The 18,055-nt window shown below is 38.6% G+C and overlaps 1 protein-coding gene across 1 annotated transcript; it reads right to left on the bottom strand.

Annotated features, from left to right (window-relative positions):
* Window positions 1-2,480: 2,480 nt before the first annotated feature.
* LOC140139939 (beta-2 adrenergic receptor-like) lies at window positions 2,481-9,191 on the bottom strand. Its single transcript, XM_072161721.1, has 4 exons — window positions 8,994-9,191; window positions 6,727-6,935; window positions 5,274-5,422; window positions 2,481-4,083 (listed from the first exon to the last, which is right to left on the bottom strand). The coding sequence occupies exons 1-4, from the start codon at window positions 9,001-9,003 to the stop codon at window positions 3,402-3,404; spliced, it is 1,050 nt and encodes a 349-aa protein (XP_072017822.1). The 5' UTR covers window positions 9,004-9,191; the 3' UTR covers window positions 2,481-3,401.
* Window positions 9,192-18,055: the final 8,864 nt, after the last annotated feature.

The raw sequence follows: 18,055 nt of genomic DNA, 5'->3' as shown, positions 1-18,055 counted from the left end.
ACTCCAACCCTGGTGAACTTCTAAATTGGCAAGAATATGTGCTTCAGTGTAATTTCACCAATGAAAATAAGAAAGCTGTTGTTAGTTGCCAGTAAATTTTGTTTTTCCTGTGCCACCTCAATCGAAGGTCAATAAACCAAATCTATGCCAAGTCATTTCTTCCTATATAAACTGAGCTCAAAAAGAAACTTATAATTTTTCACAAGGTCATATCTTGAAACCCTGTCCATCAAATTGAACCAAAATTACACACAGGTTTACTTCAATACTCTACTCTTAACACATGTCAGTAACCAAGCAGTTATCCAACTGACACAGCAGCAAAATGCACTGACATGGAACAGCTTCCTGGACCACATTCACAGCCCAGCCCTGTTTCATGAAAAAAGTGTATGAAAAGCAGAAAGCAGCACCGTTTTATCATCTGTGCAAGGATCTTATGTGCATTCTCACTGATTTTTTGTGCTGGGTGCCAAATGTTGGGCTGTGAAAGTGGAAGAACTTCCAGGAAGCTGTCCCATGACAGTGCATTTTGCTGTTGTGTCAGTTGGACAACTGCTTGGTTACTGACATGTGTTTTGAGTAGAGTATTAAAGTAATCCTGTGTGTAATTTTGGTTCATTTTGATTGACACTATTTTAAGATATGAGACCTTGTGATTCACAAGTTGTAAAAAATTATAAGTTTCTTTTTGAGCTCAGTTTATATAGAAGAGCAGCAGGTAATCCTGAATTCCCATTGTGTCGGGGTCCAATGTCCAATGTCTAGCTATAAATAAACCAGCGTAATTATTGAAAAATTACGAATTGCTTTGACTGAGGTATGAGATATAGTCAGGATTTTTAATCTTTTTAATTTCAAAAATTAATTTGCTTATGGTTTAACGTGAAAATGTGGTCCCTTTGTTATAATTCTTGTTCTGATTTGGACATTCCTGCTGGTACACATATACATGTTTTCCTTGACAAGTGGTCCTTTTTGTCTATTTGGGAGTACATCCGACCCCAGCACCCTCCCCCTTGGCTATGGACCTGTTCATAATCAGTTTTATTGATATTCAGTGAATATAACAATATTTCATTCATGTGTGATCTCGCACAGTTTGAGCAATGCATCATGGGACGGCATGGTTTTCTGCTGTGGATTACCAGTTTCTTACGATTTTGTTTTCAATTGAAATTTGAAGGCCAATAAACCAAATCCTTATACCATGTCACTTCCTATATGAACTTGAATTATGAATTATATGTTAATACTTCCTCTTTTATAGAGGATCAGAGAAAAGTTCCATCAACACATTTTGAGAACAGGCCAGTGGTCTTAAGGGGGTACTACACCCCTGCCCAATTTTATGCCTATTTTTGCATTTTTCTCAAAAATTATAGAGCATTGGTGACAAGTAAGATATGTATATTATAGGGCAAGGACTACAACTACTGCACTGGAAATTTTATTTCAGCACAGACAAAAGTTGTGTAGTGAAGCCTCCGTATTGTACGTACAATATTGTATGTACAATATGTACGTTATTTAATCTATTGCCATTCTATTTCCAGTAATGTTTAAGTTCTAACGAATGTTTGATGACGAAAAATCGATAATATGTTACATACAATATCTAGCAGAAATATATTATCGATTTTACGTCATCAAACATTCGTTAGAACTTAAACATTACTGGAAATAGAATGGCAATAGATTAAATAACGTACATATTGTACATACAATATTGTACGTACAATAAAAAGTCTGTATACTGCTTTACAGTCAAAAATGAGGGAAAACCAATATTTGATCAATAAATCAATAACTACTTGCCTTGAGTTGCAGTGCAGTAGTTGTAGTCCTTGCCCCTATAATATACATATCTTACTTATCAGCAATGCGCTATAATTTTTGAGAAAAATGCAAAAATAGGCACAAATTTGGCCAGGGGTGTAGTACCCCCTTAAGGTCATTTGTCCGAAAATGGTTAAAGTTAGGGTTTAGGACAGAATAAGTACTACAGGCACCAACATGGGGGGTGATTGTATGGACCCCCTTAGCAAAATTGTTTCGGGGGATTCATTTTCCCCATCCATCTCCGCCGGATCTACGCCTATAAAAAGTCAATATTTCTGTCATATATTAAAATGTCTATAACGTGGATGAATCCATTTATTAGTAGACTGGCCCCAGTCTCGGTTCGGTTCCATCTCTGGATAATGTAACAATAAATAATTACGTAATGCCTTATGAAAAAAAAATGCCAACTCCCCCCTTATTTTCTTCAATGCCAAAAACCCATTCCTCTTCATCCACAAATCGACGCCACTAATTACACCCACCACAGTCAACCATGCAGCAATATAGAAATATACTCGTATTATAAGTGAACGCGAAAGTCCATTGAGCGCGAGCGTGTATTGGGTTGATTTTTAATGCTATGTAATCTACATTACCAGTCGTTCTCCACGGACCCGAGGGAGGGTCTAATTTATTAGTCGCACAATTTATTGGGTTTCATATCAAAATGAATTGAACTACCAGCTGTATGTCTCTGAATTGCGTAAATTTGCGTTCACTCTAATATCATAAGACCACTACAAATTTACCGTAATTATATCTTCATGCAAACATTATACAGGATTTAAAACCAATAACAGGTATTATTTCAAAGCTTGGGTACAAATCTTTAATTTTTACAGTTATATATAAAAATCTTAAGCATTTTTGGCATGTTCTGGGTTTTTAGGGGGGGGGGGGTTGGAGCTCGCACGCAATAACCAATCAATTTGGTCACTTGATAGGATATGGTGGCCTGATGTGCTGTATAGTTTTGGTGATATGTTATTTGCATATTAATGAGCTTATTTACATATTTTGTCACATTTCAACTTCCAACTTGGTATGGGAATTGGATATGGTGGCCTGATGTATTGTATAGTTATGTGTCATGTTATGTGTCATGTCATTTGCATATTTATTAATATTAATGAGCTTATTTGCATATTGAATATTATTTGTATTTACAAACTTGGGGGCCATCTGAATTACAAACCGCATAATTCTATTTACTCTTTGCTGTCCCCATTTTAGGGGGTTGGCATTTTCTTCGGAAGGGGGTCTGAAATTTACAAAAAGTCAGCATCAATAAAATTGCAACCCCCCTGTTTTGGCAACAAACATTTTATGACCCCCCATACACCTTACCCCTTAAACAGGCTAAAATTGTATTGAAATCAGTCTTTATTAATTAAATAAACAATTTTATGACCCCCTATATTTTTCTTTCCAAAATTGTTACCCCCAGTATATTTGGGACCCCCCCCCCTTCCAAAGAAAATGCTGGCCCCCTTATCCATGAAAAATTTCTGTGGGCCACCTGGCTCCCCTGACTAAGCCTACACCATATTATTCCTTTACATTTCTGAAGATGCTATGATCTGCTTATTAGTTTGTGATCCTAACTGTGATGATCCTGATTGCGACTTTTGTGTGCTACGCTCAGGACTTTCATTCCAATATGACGATTTATGCCAAGACATCCGACGGCAACAGAACATCTTCCTGAGCTGCTTGCGAAACAAAGGATTGGTGCAAACGTACACAAACGGATTTACTGTTGAATTCAACCAAAGGAGATATTCAACGAATGCTACAACTGGATACGGAACACTCCCTTCTTGAATGGTTTCCATTAACAGCACAATATGATACGGGGTCCAACAGATGAAGTACGCAGCCACCAGGATTGCAAGTGTTATCGCCGCTTTGCGATTTTTTAGAGCGATCTCAGAGCGACCTGCAGCAAGACGTCTTCGAACCAATACGTAGATGCGCAGATTAATACAAGCGATGATGAGAAGCGGAACGAGGTATAAAGCAACGATTTCATAGATGGTGTAGTTGAGGAGATAGTTGATATGCAGGTCACAGTCGTTGCTGTAGTCAATGTGGTATTCTGGTGCAGCTTGTTCACCGAATGCAACGATGCAGATGTAGTAGACATACCAGAGTGTCCAGGTTGATACGATGAGGAGGATTGCTAGACGGGTAGTTTGATTTTTCATGTAGGTATTTATTTGGCTCACCATCCATAACCTGTTTAAGGAAAGGGAAAATTGGATTATTGTGAAATTGTTGTCAGATATATAGCCTATACCCAGCAAACACAAAACGTTTTCGACATCATTCGCAAAAGGTTATAAAAGGTTGTCAGAAAACGTTTAAATGTCGGGTTATATAAAGGGTATATTAAGAGTATAAAACGTGTTTATAACCTTAAAAAACATTTTTTTTTTTTTTTTTGCTCAGCAAACAAAAATGTTTTACAGAAAACGTTTAAATGTCGGGTTATACAAAGGGTATATAAACGTTTTACTAACTTTCCAAAAACAGTCTTGAAAACTTGATACAAAACATTCTAAACAAAATGTTATTTTGTGGTTGAAAAAATATTTTGCGAAAAACGTTTGCCCAAAATATTTTTAATAACGTTTAAAAACGTTTTCATGACCTTTATATAACCCGACATTTAAATGTTATTAAAAGGTTTTGAAAAAACATTTTAAGAACATTTCTGTGTTTGCTTGATTGAAATATTTTAACATAATGTTATTTAAGTATTGACGCAATATTTGACAAAAATGTTTGCAAAAATAGTTTTCAATAACATTTTTGAAAACATTTAAAAATATTGTTGTAGTGTGTTTTCATACAAAACGTTTTAAAACGTTATCATGACCTTTATATAACCCGACATTTTAATGTTATTAAAACGTTTTACCCAAACCAAAAGCCAAAATATAACTTATTTAAAACGTTTTTAAAACGTTTTTGTGTTTACTGGGTACAAAGGGAAGGTCATGGCCCCCTGTCACACTCATCCATCTCTACACTTCATTGCATCACAGCAGTGTAGTCAATTGCTCCAACGCCCCCAACAAGGGGTGATCATCGTGATGGGCCTTTTTTTAAATATCTTTTGTGTATAATATCTCAGCAGTAGGCATACATGTAGTCAACCACTAACACCACCAGTGGCATGGGGGTACGTGCCCCTCTATCGATCTGAAAAATTAGAAAATCTCATAGGAAAATTGCCAACAATTGGGTTGTGCCCCCACTATCCAACCCGGTGCCCACCCCATCATGGCTGGTGCCCTCCCCCCTATGATGACCCACACAACGCCACTGAACACCACCTCCTCCCATTACTGCCGCCAGACCACCACCACCCGACCCCTTCCCGGCCCTACTCCTACGGTCCCACCCAGGAGAGGTTCACTAACCTGTCCCAGCTGATAATGATGATAGCAACCATAGATTGCGTCACAGCAGTGTAGTCAACCACGATCCAAAATTTGCACAGTATTTCACCGTACGTCCAGATGCCATAATGCCACCACAGGTTGAAAAATGGCAGCGATATCAGACCAACCTGGGTAGAAGAAATGGTTTCAATTTAAAAGTTGAATGGGTAGGCCTATATGATAACTGCACAATTTAGTTTTCAGGACCGTGAGAGGAGTGAAAGCAGCGGGAGGCGTAACAAGCGGTTGGGGCCCTTAGGAATCGGAGGCCCCGAGCAAAAGCGAAAATGAAATCAGGGGGGGAGATAAAGATAAACATGATAAAGGAGATGTTAAAGGGATCCGCACTGCTTCTTGTCCATGGGCCTGCGGCTCTTGCTGCGCCCCTGAGTGAATTTCAACAAGGGGGTTTAGCAAACACAAAAATGGTCTTAAAACGTTTATTCAATTCAAAACGTTTTTTAAAATAACATTTAAAATGTCGGGTTATATAAAGGTCATGAAAACGTTATTGTAAAATATTTTGGGCAAATATTTTGCATCAAAGTGTTTTTTTAATGTTATTAAAACGTTTTTGTATCCTTTATACAACCCGACATTTTGCCCAAAATCTGTTCAAGTTAAGTTTTTCCCAAAGGGGCTGTCATTTTCTTCGGAAGAGTGGTTCCTTTTCCAAAATATGAGTCATATTTTTTTCACAAAAATATGGGTCATTAAATTATCAAAGGGCTTCAATCCCAGTAAACACGAATAAAACTTTTTAAAAATTCAAAAATTCCAGAATTGTACATTATTTTCATGACCGTATTTGGAATCAGCATGAAAAAATGCATTAAAATGAGTATACAAACAAGCCCAGTATTGGTTTAGTGGTTTTTGAGATAGTTCTTGATTTGACCGTAGCTTCAAGAGACCCCCTTTTACGCCGTCAGCTCCTTAAGACCCAACATCTCCGAATTCCAGTGAGCATACCCAAGGGTCGGGCACTGAATTTGTGCATTATGTGCACTCCCAAATACCCCAATCAAAGACCTCGTTTTCCCCAAAGACCCCTTTTTCCCAAAAGACCCCCTCCCCCCTCCCTGCGGGCCAATTATTGATCCCAAGACCATTTTTGTGGAAACATTCATACTCTTACAACATCTGCCCCTAATAAGACTCGGTTTTTAGAACCTTCTCCAAAAGAACCTTCCTCGGAAGGCCATCTATCTGTCCCGCTGAAAGACCCAATTTTTATAGGATCTTTTTAATACCTCGAGGGACCCCAATATTTTAGCATCTACCCGCAAAAGACCCCCTTTTTTAAGTTTTCCCCGAAACGGACCCCCATGTTGGAAGTGGAAGTTGCGAACCCACATCTATGTCACTTTACTATTGGAGTGTTCCCCCCCCCTCCCGGTTGTTAACTCGTTTACCCCAATTTATAGCTCACCTTTGCATCAGCAAACGCAAGATTGAGAATATAAATATTCCCAGGATTATTACGGATTTCTTTGCTACTCAGATATGCAATAATGGTGATAAGATTGAAGCCTCCTGTTAGCAGCACATTGAACCACATCAGGAAGAAGATCACGGGATGTAAGGTATCTTCAGGTTGCTCAGCGATAGCAGGTACTACCGTGACGTTGTCCATGATTTCTGTAAGAATATAACTCAATGTGTTAAAATAACTACTGTCGACAATTTTTATAGCACCTTTCCAATGTGTTCAAAGCGCTTTACAAAAAGAGTTTAAGCTAAGAGCAATGTCAGATTTAAGCTCAATAAGCTGTCTGAAGTTGCTGGTAAGGCCCCTTGCTATTTTGGCCTATAATAAACCCCTCCGTTTATTTTTATTTATTTACTTTTTTGCTTTTATTATCTTGTAGATGAGTTAAAGCCATGTTCAGGAGTAGGTGCCTATAGGCCTACTTGCCTCCCATGTTGAATAGTAAAATTTACCCGATATTCACGTAATGTGAGGGTGAAAACGATATATTTGGTCTATTTCCGATTTTAGGCATCATTTTGTGCAGATTGGCGTTTGTGAAATTTAAAAAGTTCATTTTGATGCCTTCATCTATATGGTCAATATCAAAAAAACAAAAACAAACGAGGCCAACATCAAAACATCTGGAATGGAGATTTGATTTGATTTGATTTGATTTGATTCGGTACTCAGAAAATTACAAAGTTTACTATAAATAGACAATTAACAATAATATAAGATGAACACATTTTAAAAACAACACAATAAGATGATAAAACATTATAAAAACATTCTCAAGATTAAGAAAAAAACAAAACAAAATTTTATTGGAAAGAGGTTTTTTTGCTATATAGTAGTATACTAGCCTGAATCCATCTGGCCTCTAATGGCGGCGCCTTTTATTTACCCACAATCCTTCACGTTATTTCCCTGGACGAAATTAATTTTTTAAACGCGTCGACCCCTCGACCCTCGCAAATGGTTCGTAACTCGACCCTTACCGAATATACCGAATTTGACCCCGATACCTTCCGTATAACGGCCGATACGTTTTAAATTAGGAAAAAAAAATTCTTATTTTAAAATTTCGGTGTTTCTAGAACAAAAACACCCCCCGTGACGTAATGCGGAGGTCGCTCGACCCTCCTAAGCCACTCCCCACGTCTCACCACGCCCACTTCTGGGTATGCTAATTAGCCACGCCCATCTCGTTAATATTCATTAGTATCGTTAATATTCGTAACGCCCCGCTCACCTCATGAATATTCATATATGCTAATTAGCCACGCCCATCTCATTAATATTCATATATATCAATTAGCCACGCCCATCTCATTAATATTCATATATGCCATTTAGCCACGCCCACCTCATTACTATGCAAACCGGAAGTGACCCGAACCGGAAGTGACGTTTGACCCGAACGGAAGTGACCGTTGACCCGAACCGGAAGTGACCTTTGACCTCGGTTGACCCGATCCGGAAGTAGATGTCCCTACAGGCCCGTATACTACTCTATATGATGTACCAAAAACAATTGCCAAAAAAGAACATTTTTTTGTATGATTTTCTTCGTCGGTAATTGTTGTTTGTGCATTAAGATTTTACATTAAGATTCCTTGATGTCTTGCCTTTAAAAATGTTCTTGCGTGAATAATAGCGAAGTTGTGGCACTTTTACTACATAGGCCTACATATCTAAGAGTACAACTTACAGGCCACATGTCACAGGGGTAAATTGCCCAAAGTTGACCAAATTGTCCAAAAACGTCTGACATTTCACTACATTTTATAATGTTAGGTAAAATGGCCTAAAGCGGCCTCACATTGCCTGAGCTGAACACATTGAACAATTTTGGCAACTTAGTACAATTCGCGCTAAGTTTACGCAGGGTGGAGCAATTTTAAGTAATTTTGAAAACTTTTGAGCATCTTTCACAACTTCAGGCAATTTTGAAGCAAAAACTCAAAACTTTTTGTAAACTTAAAAACCTTTAAAAACTTTTAAAACTTTAAAACTAAAAACTTTTTAAAACTTTTAAAAACTTTATGAAATTTTTAGAAAATGCCAAGCAACTTAGTGAAACTTTGAACAACTTTACGTGATTTTGACAAAGTTTTAAGCAATTAACTTTGTGAAACTTTGAGTAACTTTATACTCAGTTTTGACAATTTTAGACAACTTTGGGCAATTTCCCCTGTGACATGGGGCCTACACAGCTATCTTACCTTGATTCATGGATGCCAGTACACGTCGATCCCTCAGAGCGAATGGCACAAGTCTTGTAACCAAATAAAGTTTTCTACATAAAGTCAGTCGAATATATAGGCTATGTACTAATTTATATATATTTTAAACCTTAACCAATATCCAAGGTCGTATACAAATTGTAGAAACATTTTATTTTCGTTGTTCCTGTTCCTGATTCAGTTCTTACTTCGCTGTTGTTTTCCTTTTGGCTATGGTCCGACTTAATGGTCACGTTTAACAAACACTCTCATAGAAATGACTTGTTCGCCTTGTTGGCGCAATTCAAAAGGAGTAAGTTTGGACAACTCAAAAATAGTGTAAAAGTTGCCAAAACAGAATTCATTTTAGTTATCCGAACTTGAAAAATGCTGAAAAAGCTCAAAAAGTTCCGTCAACTAATCAACTTTGTTTGCATTACTTAAAAAGTTGATGTAAGTCGTTGCGTCAACTTTTTAAGTATAAATGCCAACTTCTGAATTCAAGTTCAGGGAATTTAGAAAAATAAACAAGGTTCAAAGAACCAATTCTTATATATATAGGGGCCTACCCGAAGACCAGAAAGTTGACTCACTACCATGCTATGATTATCACATCACATGTAGATTTGGGGTTTTCCCGCTTTGTTTCGGAATAGAGTCAATTTATCACCGCACCGGAGATTTATCATGGACCACAAATTCACATTATTCATGATCTGATCCCGGATCTGATCCCGCCTATCTGATTTCATTTTTGGTGGTATATATGCGAATAGATTATGCACTACCCAGCGGCGGCGCCACAGGGGGGGGGGGGGTTGTAGTATTTATGTGCGAGCGGCTTGCCGCGAAGCGTTTAACGGGTGGGGTCCAGGGGCCCGGCTTAGGGCCCCTGGTGGGTCCAGGGCAAAGCCCCGGCGGGGTCAAGGGGCATATTAGAAGCTAAAAGTCAGTGTTTCAGAGTACAAATTTCACAAAGGAAGTAGTAGGCCCTATAGATCTTCTTCCCTCTTTCTTTCCCTTTTCTCTTCCCCCTTTCTCTTCTCCCTTCCCTTTTTTCTTCCCTCTTTTTTCTTTTCTTCTTTCCCCTTTTTCTTCTTCCCTCTTTTTCTCTTCTTTCCCTTTCTCTTCCCTCTTTTCTCTCCTTCTCCCTTTTCCTCTTTCCCAATTTTTTTTTGCTCTTCTTCCCAGTTTTTTGTGCCCGGGGGGGCAGCTTGCCCCCCGGCCACTCCACTGGTTACGCCACTGCCTATTATTTGCAAAAAAGAGGTAAAAGGGAGGAAAAAGAGAAGAAGGAGGAGGGGAAGGGGAGAGAAAGAGAGGAGGGGAAAGAAGAAGAAAAGGAGCCATTGCCATGGTTAGGCGAAGGGGGAAGCCCCACCCCCTTCGGACATCTTGCCCCCTGTGGAATGCTGACCGACTCGGTTTTAGAGTTGTTGGTTTTTGTATTTTGGGCCGATTTTCCGCACATTTTCCCCCATGAAAGTCACCTGGCCTCTCCTGCCTTTTCTCCCAACTTCTTTGGAAAAATCCTGGCTACGTCACTGTCCTGGCGCGGCAACATACGCAAGTAGTCTGTGTCATGCCAGCAATTTAATCATTATAAAGTTTACTTTCAGTCTGATATCGGTAACACACAATTTTTACTTTTATCACATTGTTTGTATATATGCTACCTCTCTCAGAAATAGGCTAGTAGTATCAAAATTATTTAGCAATAATAAGCAATTGGCTTCATTTAATAGCCAGGAATTATGGTGGCTGATTTTGAAAAAGTGGACATGTTTTGGACCTTTTCTAAAATTGTGGACTCTTTTGACCAAGAAAGCATAAAGAACCTAATTTTTTCGCTCGCTAATGGGCAAAATTTTTGACTTTTTTGACCGAAAAAACATAAAAAACTGTTTTTTTTCCGCTCGCTACGCTCGCAAATTGAACCGTTTTGGCTTTCGATGATTGGGGAGCGACCACCCCGCCTACGCCCCTGATAACGGCTTTCATTTAAAAATATTTTCCGACTTCCAGACACCCCTATTCATATCATTTTTATCGTGCCTAGGCCTATTCATTGCGTAATTAATATAAGGCATCGCATATACAATGCAACTTTAAAACATACACCGCGTTGTGACTTAAACTTTGCATATTAATTAACCGGGACTTTGCAAATACGCTCAAAGAATTGTACTTAATGCTCGATCATTTGTATTATTATAGGCCTAAGGATGACATGAGAGAAGAAACATTTGAAAGGAATGGGGGTAAACATGGTCAAAAGAAAGAAATTTTATTTCAACAAAGGTGAAATTGGACTGGGAAAGCATGGGAAAAAGTAAGACTCAAAAATTGAACGTATAGGCCTAATTGAGTAGGTCCATGCCTAAAACCTGCGGTCCGCAAGTCGGGCCCGTTAATGAAATCCATAAAAATATGCGGTTGGAAAATAAATAAATAACCAATAAAAGGGTGAAAATGGTGCATCGGCAAATGGCTTCATTTGTACTTTCATTTTGAAAATTTTTCCAAATTCTCAGGGGGGCACATCCCCCCTCAGACAACCCCCTGCCTGCGCAAGCGTGACGGGCGGCGCTATCGCGCCGCATGAATATTCTTCAACATTTTGAAATTGCATCGCCCCCTATCAAAATACCCTGGCGCCGCCCCTGCCACTACCCATGGACAGGCCTGTAGCCAGGAATATATATATATATTTTTGGGGGTACTGATTTTGAAAAAGTGGACCTTTTTTTCACACCCCCATGGCGACGGCCCTGGTTTTAAATTAATATTAGACTATTCACCTGACATTATTTTAGAGTCGAAAATTTCCGCGTGAAACCTATAACTATAGTGAAACCTAAAAATGTTACATCTAGACTTCTCTAATAGTAGAAGCTAAATAAAAAATTGTTTGCTGTTCAACAAATGGCTAATTCCAATTAGGCCTACAGGTGTAGCCTAATTCAGTATAGGCCCAGAGGATCAAACCAAACCAACTTTTCCATAGGAGACTCATAGGATCCTGAGAAGAAAAAAAGTTTTTTTTTTTTTGTTGTTTTTATTCCTGTGCTTGGAACTGGTGGAGGAGAAAAAACATACACAAAGAACCACCAGTTCCCAACGATCATGAACAATTACACTTATATTTATGTCACAAAAATCATGATAATATTTATATTTTTAATATTATAATCAACACTTTTTAAAGCAACAGGTACAGAGAGGGACAAAGACAGTGGACGCATACTGCAGTTACTGTCCGTTTTCCTATAGGGCATAGGCCTACACAATACACAGTGCTCTCACCATTGACGCGTGACCTCTACAAATAGTGTATGTTAGAAGTATAGGCAATTGCCTAGTTAACGTCACTGTGTGAAAAATAACCGGCCAATATTTAAAGTACTCTTCTGAAATTCTATAGAAAGTATAGTTTTGCAACATGTCCTAAATTTTTAGCTAATTTAGATGTTTGGAAATCATCGCACTTTGGTAATAGGACATTGCCTAGTTAACGCCACTGTGTGAAAAATAACCGGCCAATATTTAAAGTAGGCCTACTCTTCTGAAATTATAGAAAATATAGTTTTGTAACATGTCCTAATTTTTTAGCTAATTTAGGTGTTTGGAAATATTCGCACTTTGGCGTTTTAGGAAGGATATATGTAAACGACAGATAACACCAAAAAATATGAAGAAATTATTTCCAAACCGTGCGGTCCACAGCCATTATGTTTCTCATTTTCAAGAATGCTGGTTAACAATATGCACACTATTGTCTCATTTCGTGAACAAAATTAAGGCCCACCGTGAAGTATTAGTAGTAGGCCTAGTAGTAGATCGTAGCTCCCGCCTTTATGTAGGCGCACCCCTGAATCACAGGGTAACTGAGGAAGGGGGGGGGGTCGAAACAATATATAAAAACCACAGAAGTGACGACACAGCACGGAAATCCTCCACCAATTGTTACCTTGCGCCTTGCTTTATAATCGTTCACCCAACTGAAACTATAACACCAGCTCATTGCTCATTGCACATCGGAAACATGTGTACTGAGTGTGGATTAAGATCCGATGTAACATAGTTGAGCTGTTTTCAATGAGTGTTATCTTAAAAGCTTTTAATGGGGTTTAAGTCCTGCAAAGGTCGTGAATTCTACTGTAGACATGACTCAGTGCATTCATGATGGTGTTCTATACTCTTCTTGAATCCTACTACTAGGTACTACTATCGGTATAATTGGGCATAAATGGGCACATAAACATGGAACATGGTGAAGAATACAGTCAACATATGCAGGCTGATTACATGAATATGTGTAGCATGAAATAAATGGGAGTAGTAAATTCAGGAAAAACAAAAATAAAAAAGCAAAATGAATAAAAATAAATTGATCACTCTCCTGAGATAGGCCTATCAAGAAAATTCAGAGAAGAAAAAAGTTGGTTTGGTTTGCTGTGGGGGTGCAAAGCAGGTGGTCCTAGCTCCCCAGTATTAGATCTCTTCAATAATATTGAAGAGAAATATTATTTTGTGTGGGGGTCCCCAATATTGATTGCAATCAATTGATCGTGCATCCGCATAAAAAACAGAACCTGTCAAAAAGCAGGAACTGTACTGTCCGGTTCCCTCTGTTAAAAAAAACATGTGACAGCGCCCTCTCTATATACTCACGAAGACTCGAAGAGTCACAAAACAAAGATGGCTTCCCGATTGCGAAAAAAGTAGATCAAAGTTTCATCAGTATCTTCCCGAAATTAGGGACTCTTATGAAACAAAATGACGTCGAAATCTAGTGATATTGTTGTACTCGACGATGATGAATTAGAAGATGGAGAAATTGAGGATGATTTAGAAGAGTTTAACCAATACGAAAGGTTATTTCAGACTTCCGATAGTTCGGCTGAGTCACGTAAGCTTACTTCTTCGAAATCAAAGCTGAAACGGAGCAATCATGGCAATACTAACAACAGCAGCAGCACCAGACGGGAGACAGATAGGATACGTAACCGCTCACATTCGTCAAGAGCAAGCCACAGACGAGACAGAAGCAAGTCGCCTTCTGTTTTAAAAAGTCATGGAGGTGCGTCTGGCAGGAGAAAGACTTCTCCAGTTTCTTCATCAACTTCGTCGAAGAGATCTGCACGTTCATCAAACAGAAAACGATCTAGTACAACCTCAGCTGGTAGTGGTACTGACATGACTGAATTTGTCGGTTTTGTTAAAGGGCTTCGACAAAGAGCAGCTCAATTACGGCGTCGAAAGAGAGACAAATCCCCTCCTAAACCAACCATGAGATATTGTATCCTTACCTTTTTAAAAAGCCTTAAGTTGAGTTGGCTTTATACATATAAATGTACGATTTCCGTCAAATTTTAATTTTGTTTACATGTATTCCTTACCCAAAATACTGAAATACTGTAAATGCTGGTTTCATACTTGCTTGCCGCTCTGAAGATGATTTATTTTGCTTCACTGCGCAGTTGCACGGTCTCGCAAGTATATATCGATTACTTCACCGCTTTGCCCAAGCAAGCGGCAGTGGAAACAGGACACCTCGCCCACACGCAACTTCGCCTACACGGCATCTCGCCTACGTGCCATCTCGCCCCCTATGCAATGCAATGCATTTGTGTGTGTGTGTGTGTGTGTTTTATAAATTGAGGCCCCTACCGTCCGTCCCGGTGTAGATTATGTTCGGTTTTTAACACACCGTGCTGATGTGATTATAACAATATTTTTTAAATATTTTAATATGTGTATGCATTTTTTCAACATGCATTTTTAATAATTTGATAACTTCGTGTTAAAGTGTGTTATACGTGAATTTTTATGAAGATAATTATAAGGCCCTTCACAATTAATTCTTAGTTTCCTGTTTCATGGTTGAAAACCAGGGATGAGGCGACTTTTAATTATTAATTATTAATTATCTTTTATTTTCTTTATTTTAAAATAAGTGGTCGCAACCTACATCAAGCCATTTTGACAAGGAGCATGCATTTAATTATTTTACTACTATGTTTGATTTTATACATAAGTAATGGTACAATTAGGTTCTATGTTTATTCATCATTATAGATGATATGATCAAAGTCAGAAAGTAGCAAATGGTAGTCATTAAAAGTTATTTTTAAAGAGAAAAGCCAAAATATAAATAAAATAATTAAATATTTTGCAATTTCTCTACTTTGGACGCGAAGGAAACAGGAAACTAAGAATCAATTGTAATTGGCCTAAAGAAAAATATGGCAGTCTTAATTTTTTTAATACCATTGATTGTTAAAACTTTCAGCCTACTTTTAATAACTTGATAACGTGATAAAGTGTTTAAAATAAATTTTGGCCATTTTCAGCGAGCAGGGCCTGTGCTGTGCGTTTAGCCCTTTTACACCGCTGGTATTTGCTGCCGACGATTGCTTGACAAGTCCCCTGCGTGACTGCCAGCCAAACCACGGAATGGCCCGGAAATGGAATATACTGGATACGCTTGCGTGCTGCGGTGACAGTGCCATTGATTTACCCATGTCATACCCAGCGATTTCGCGGAAGTCTTTACTTGCCAGCGTGTTGGAGGACGGGTAGTGTCGTAACAAAGAAATTGTAATTGCGGGCCGTGTTAAAACATGTTTTGTGCTTGTAAGTCCGCACCATGCACACGAAGACGAAGGAAAGCCATTGAATTATGATACAAAATCATAAGGGTAATGAAAGTTGATTCCAAGTTTCCCATCATCGTCATCACTTTTTTACATTATATTAGCTTATATTTTCACGAACAATAATTAATTTAATATGTCCGAAATTTAGGCCTTATAAATGTATTTTTATGTTAAATCCTTATGTATTTTACTTTTACAGATATGTTTTCATGAACAAAAGAATCAATTAGGCCCTATTATATGTGTTATTTTATTTCACAAATTATGTTTACTTCATATAAGTTCATACTTTTTAGTGTTAAATTAATTATGGCCAGTATGGCCTAATAATTTATATAATATGGCCAAAAAAGCGCTTGCGAGTTTTGTGTATTTTTATTTAATTAACCGAATCATTCATTTTACCAGCTCAAACTCACTTAAAATAAAGTTAGAGATGTTCAAAACTTTTAAAACTTGCAGTCCTATAAAAGATATTAAATCAGAGAAGATCTTCTTTGACATAGCCTAATGAAACAATTAAGGAAAAATAAATTTTTCAAAGACAAATGCGCACAACTAGCAAAACAAACGCCAGCAGCATGCAGCTTTGAGATATTTTGTGGGAGGCTGTGCAGTGACTTATGCCCCATTTTGCACCGCGTGTTAACGGCGGATATTCATTAGCTACCATACACGAAAACGCCGGGTGTGATTATGTTCAATCAATGGTACCATGACCCAAGCACGCAAAAATGCCAGAATACACCGATGTACCTTCCTTGACAAGGCCGGGCCCCGCGCGCGGCCGCATGGCATACACACAGCATACACACTGATGTACGATCGATTGCTTGACAAGTCCCGGGTCAAGTATGCTCTCAGTTTGATTAAGACCCGAGAATTATACGGGCCATGTTTTGTGCTTATGACGTAGGCCTATCGGAGGCACGCTGAAGAAGAAAAAGTTGCAAATGTTTGCAAAACTGGTTAATACTAAATACGATTTCGGTAAAATTTTAATTTTGGGTTATTCTTTGTCAAATATTATTAGTATTAACGTGCTCCCTTATAGGCCTACACATCCAAAGACCCATCATTTTCTTATTGTTCTCACGCATAAAAGACTAGCTCCCAAGGAATATTTCCTCCCAAGACCATCAAGTTTTAGAATATGGCCCAGAAAGAACTCTTTTCTTTTTTTTTTGGGGGGGGGGGGTCTTCCCTCGAAAGGCCTCATTTGTTAGCAACTGCCCTCGAAAGACCTCTTTTTTGGATCCTACACCTATTTATTGCACAATTTCCCCGAAATACCTTATGAGCGAAAATGGAAAATGTTACTTTTATGCGCATAAAACTGAATCTGGAATCTGTGTTTTGTTTTCTTTCTCCTATAATTCTATAATGACTTTGGTTTGTTTATTTGTTCTCTCTACGTCCACTCCCGCATACACACCCCACCTAACACTCCCGCTAACACTCCATACACATCCCTTCATGAACACATCTCGAAGAATCAAGCGCGGAAATTGAAAATGTTACTTTTATGCGCATAAACCAATTTGAATTTTTTGTTTTTGTTTGACGGTTGTGTTTGTTAGAAATCAGTAAAGAAATATGATGTGCATTATGTATAACTAGGCGGTTACCCGTATTTGGCGGTTCTCGGCTGTCGCGATTACCTGGCTGATGGTGACTGTACTCGCCAAGTTTTATGCCCATAGGACAGTTTTTACTAATTTGACCTCAGATGACCCCTTGTGACCTCAAAATGACCTTCCAAAATTTGGCTCTAAATGTTGACTGTACCCACCACGTTTCATGCCCATATGACAGTTTTTAGTAATTTGACCTTGGATGACCCCAAAATGACCTTCCAAAATTTTGACTCTAAAAGTTGACTGTACCCACCAAGTTTCATGCCCATACGATAGTTTTTACTAATTTGACCTCAGATGACCCCTGGATGACCTTGGGTGATCTTGGCCCACTAACTGAAACAAACTTGTTCTGTCTGGGGTCCAGATGCACCCACCCACCAAGTTTGAGGAACGTGCGACCCCAAGTCTCCGAGAAAATAGGCGGAAAACAGTTTTTACTAATTTGACCCCTAGATGACCTCTGGTGACCTTGACCCACTAACCAATACAAACTTGTTCTGTCCCGGTCAAGATACACCCACCCGTCAAGTTTGAGGAACGTGCAACCCCAGTCTCTGAGAAAAAGTTTTTACTAATTTGACCCCTGGATGACCTTGGGTGACCTTGACCCACTAACCAATATAAACTCGTTCTTCCTCATACCAAGCTGCACCCACCCACAAAGTTTGAGGAACGTGCGTCCCCCAGTCTCCGAGAAAAGAGGTTACCCATATTTGGCGGTTCTCGGCTGTTGCAATTACCTGGCTGATGGTGACTGTAC

The sequence above is a fragment of the Amphiura filiformis genome, chromosome 18, assembly GCF_039555335.1.
Source record: "Amphiura filiformis chromosome 18, Afil_fr2py, whole genome shotgun sequence".
Taxonomy (NCBI): Eukaryota; Metazoa; Echinodermata; class Ophiuroidea; order Amphilepidida; family Amphiuridae; genus Amphiura; species Amphiura filiformis.
The sequence above is the reverse complement of the archived record's forward strand: the minus strand, read 5'-3'. Positions and strand labels throughout refer to the sequence as shown.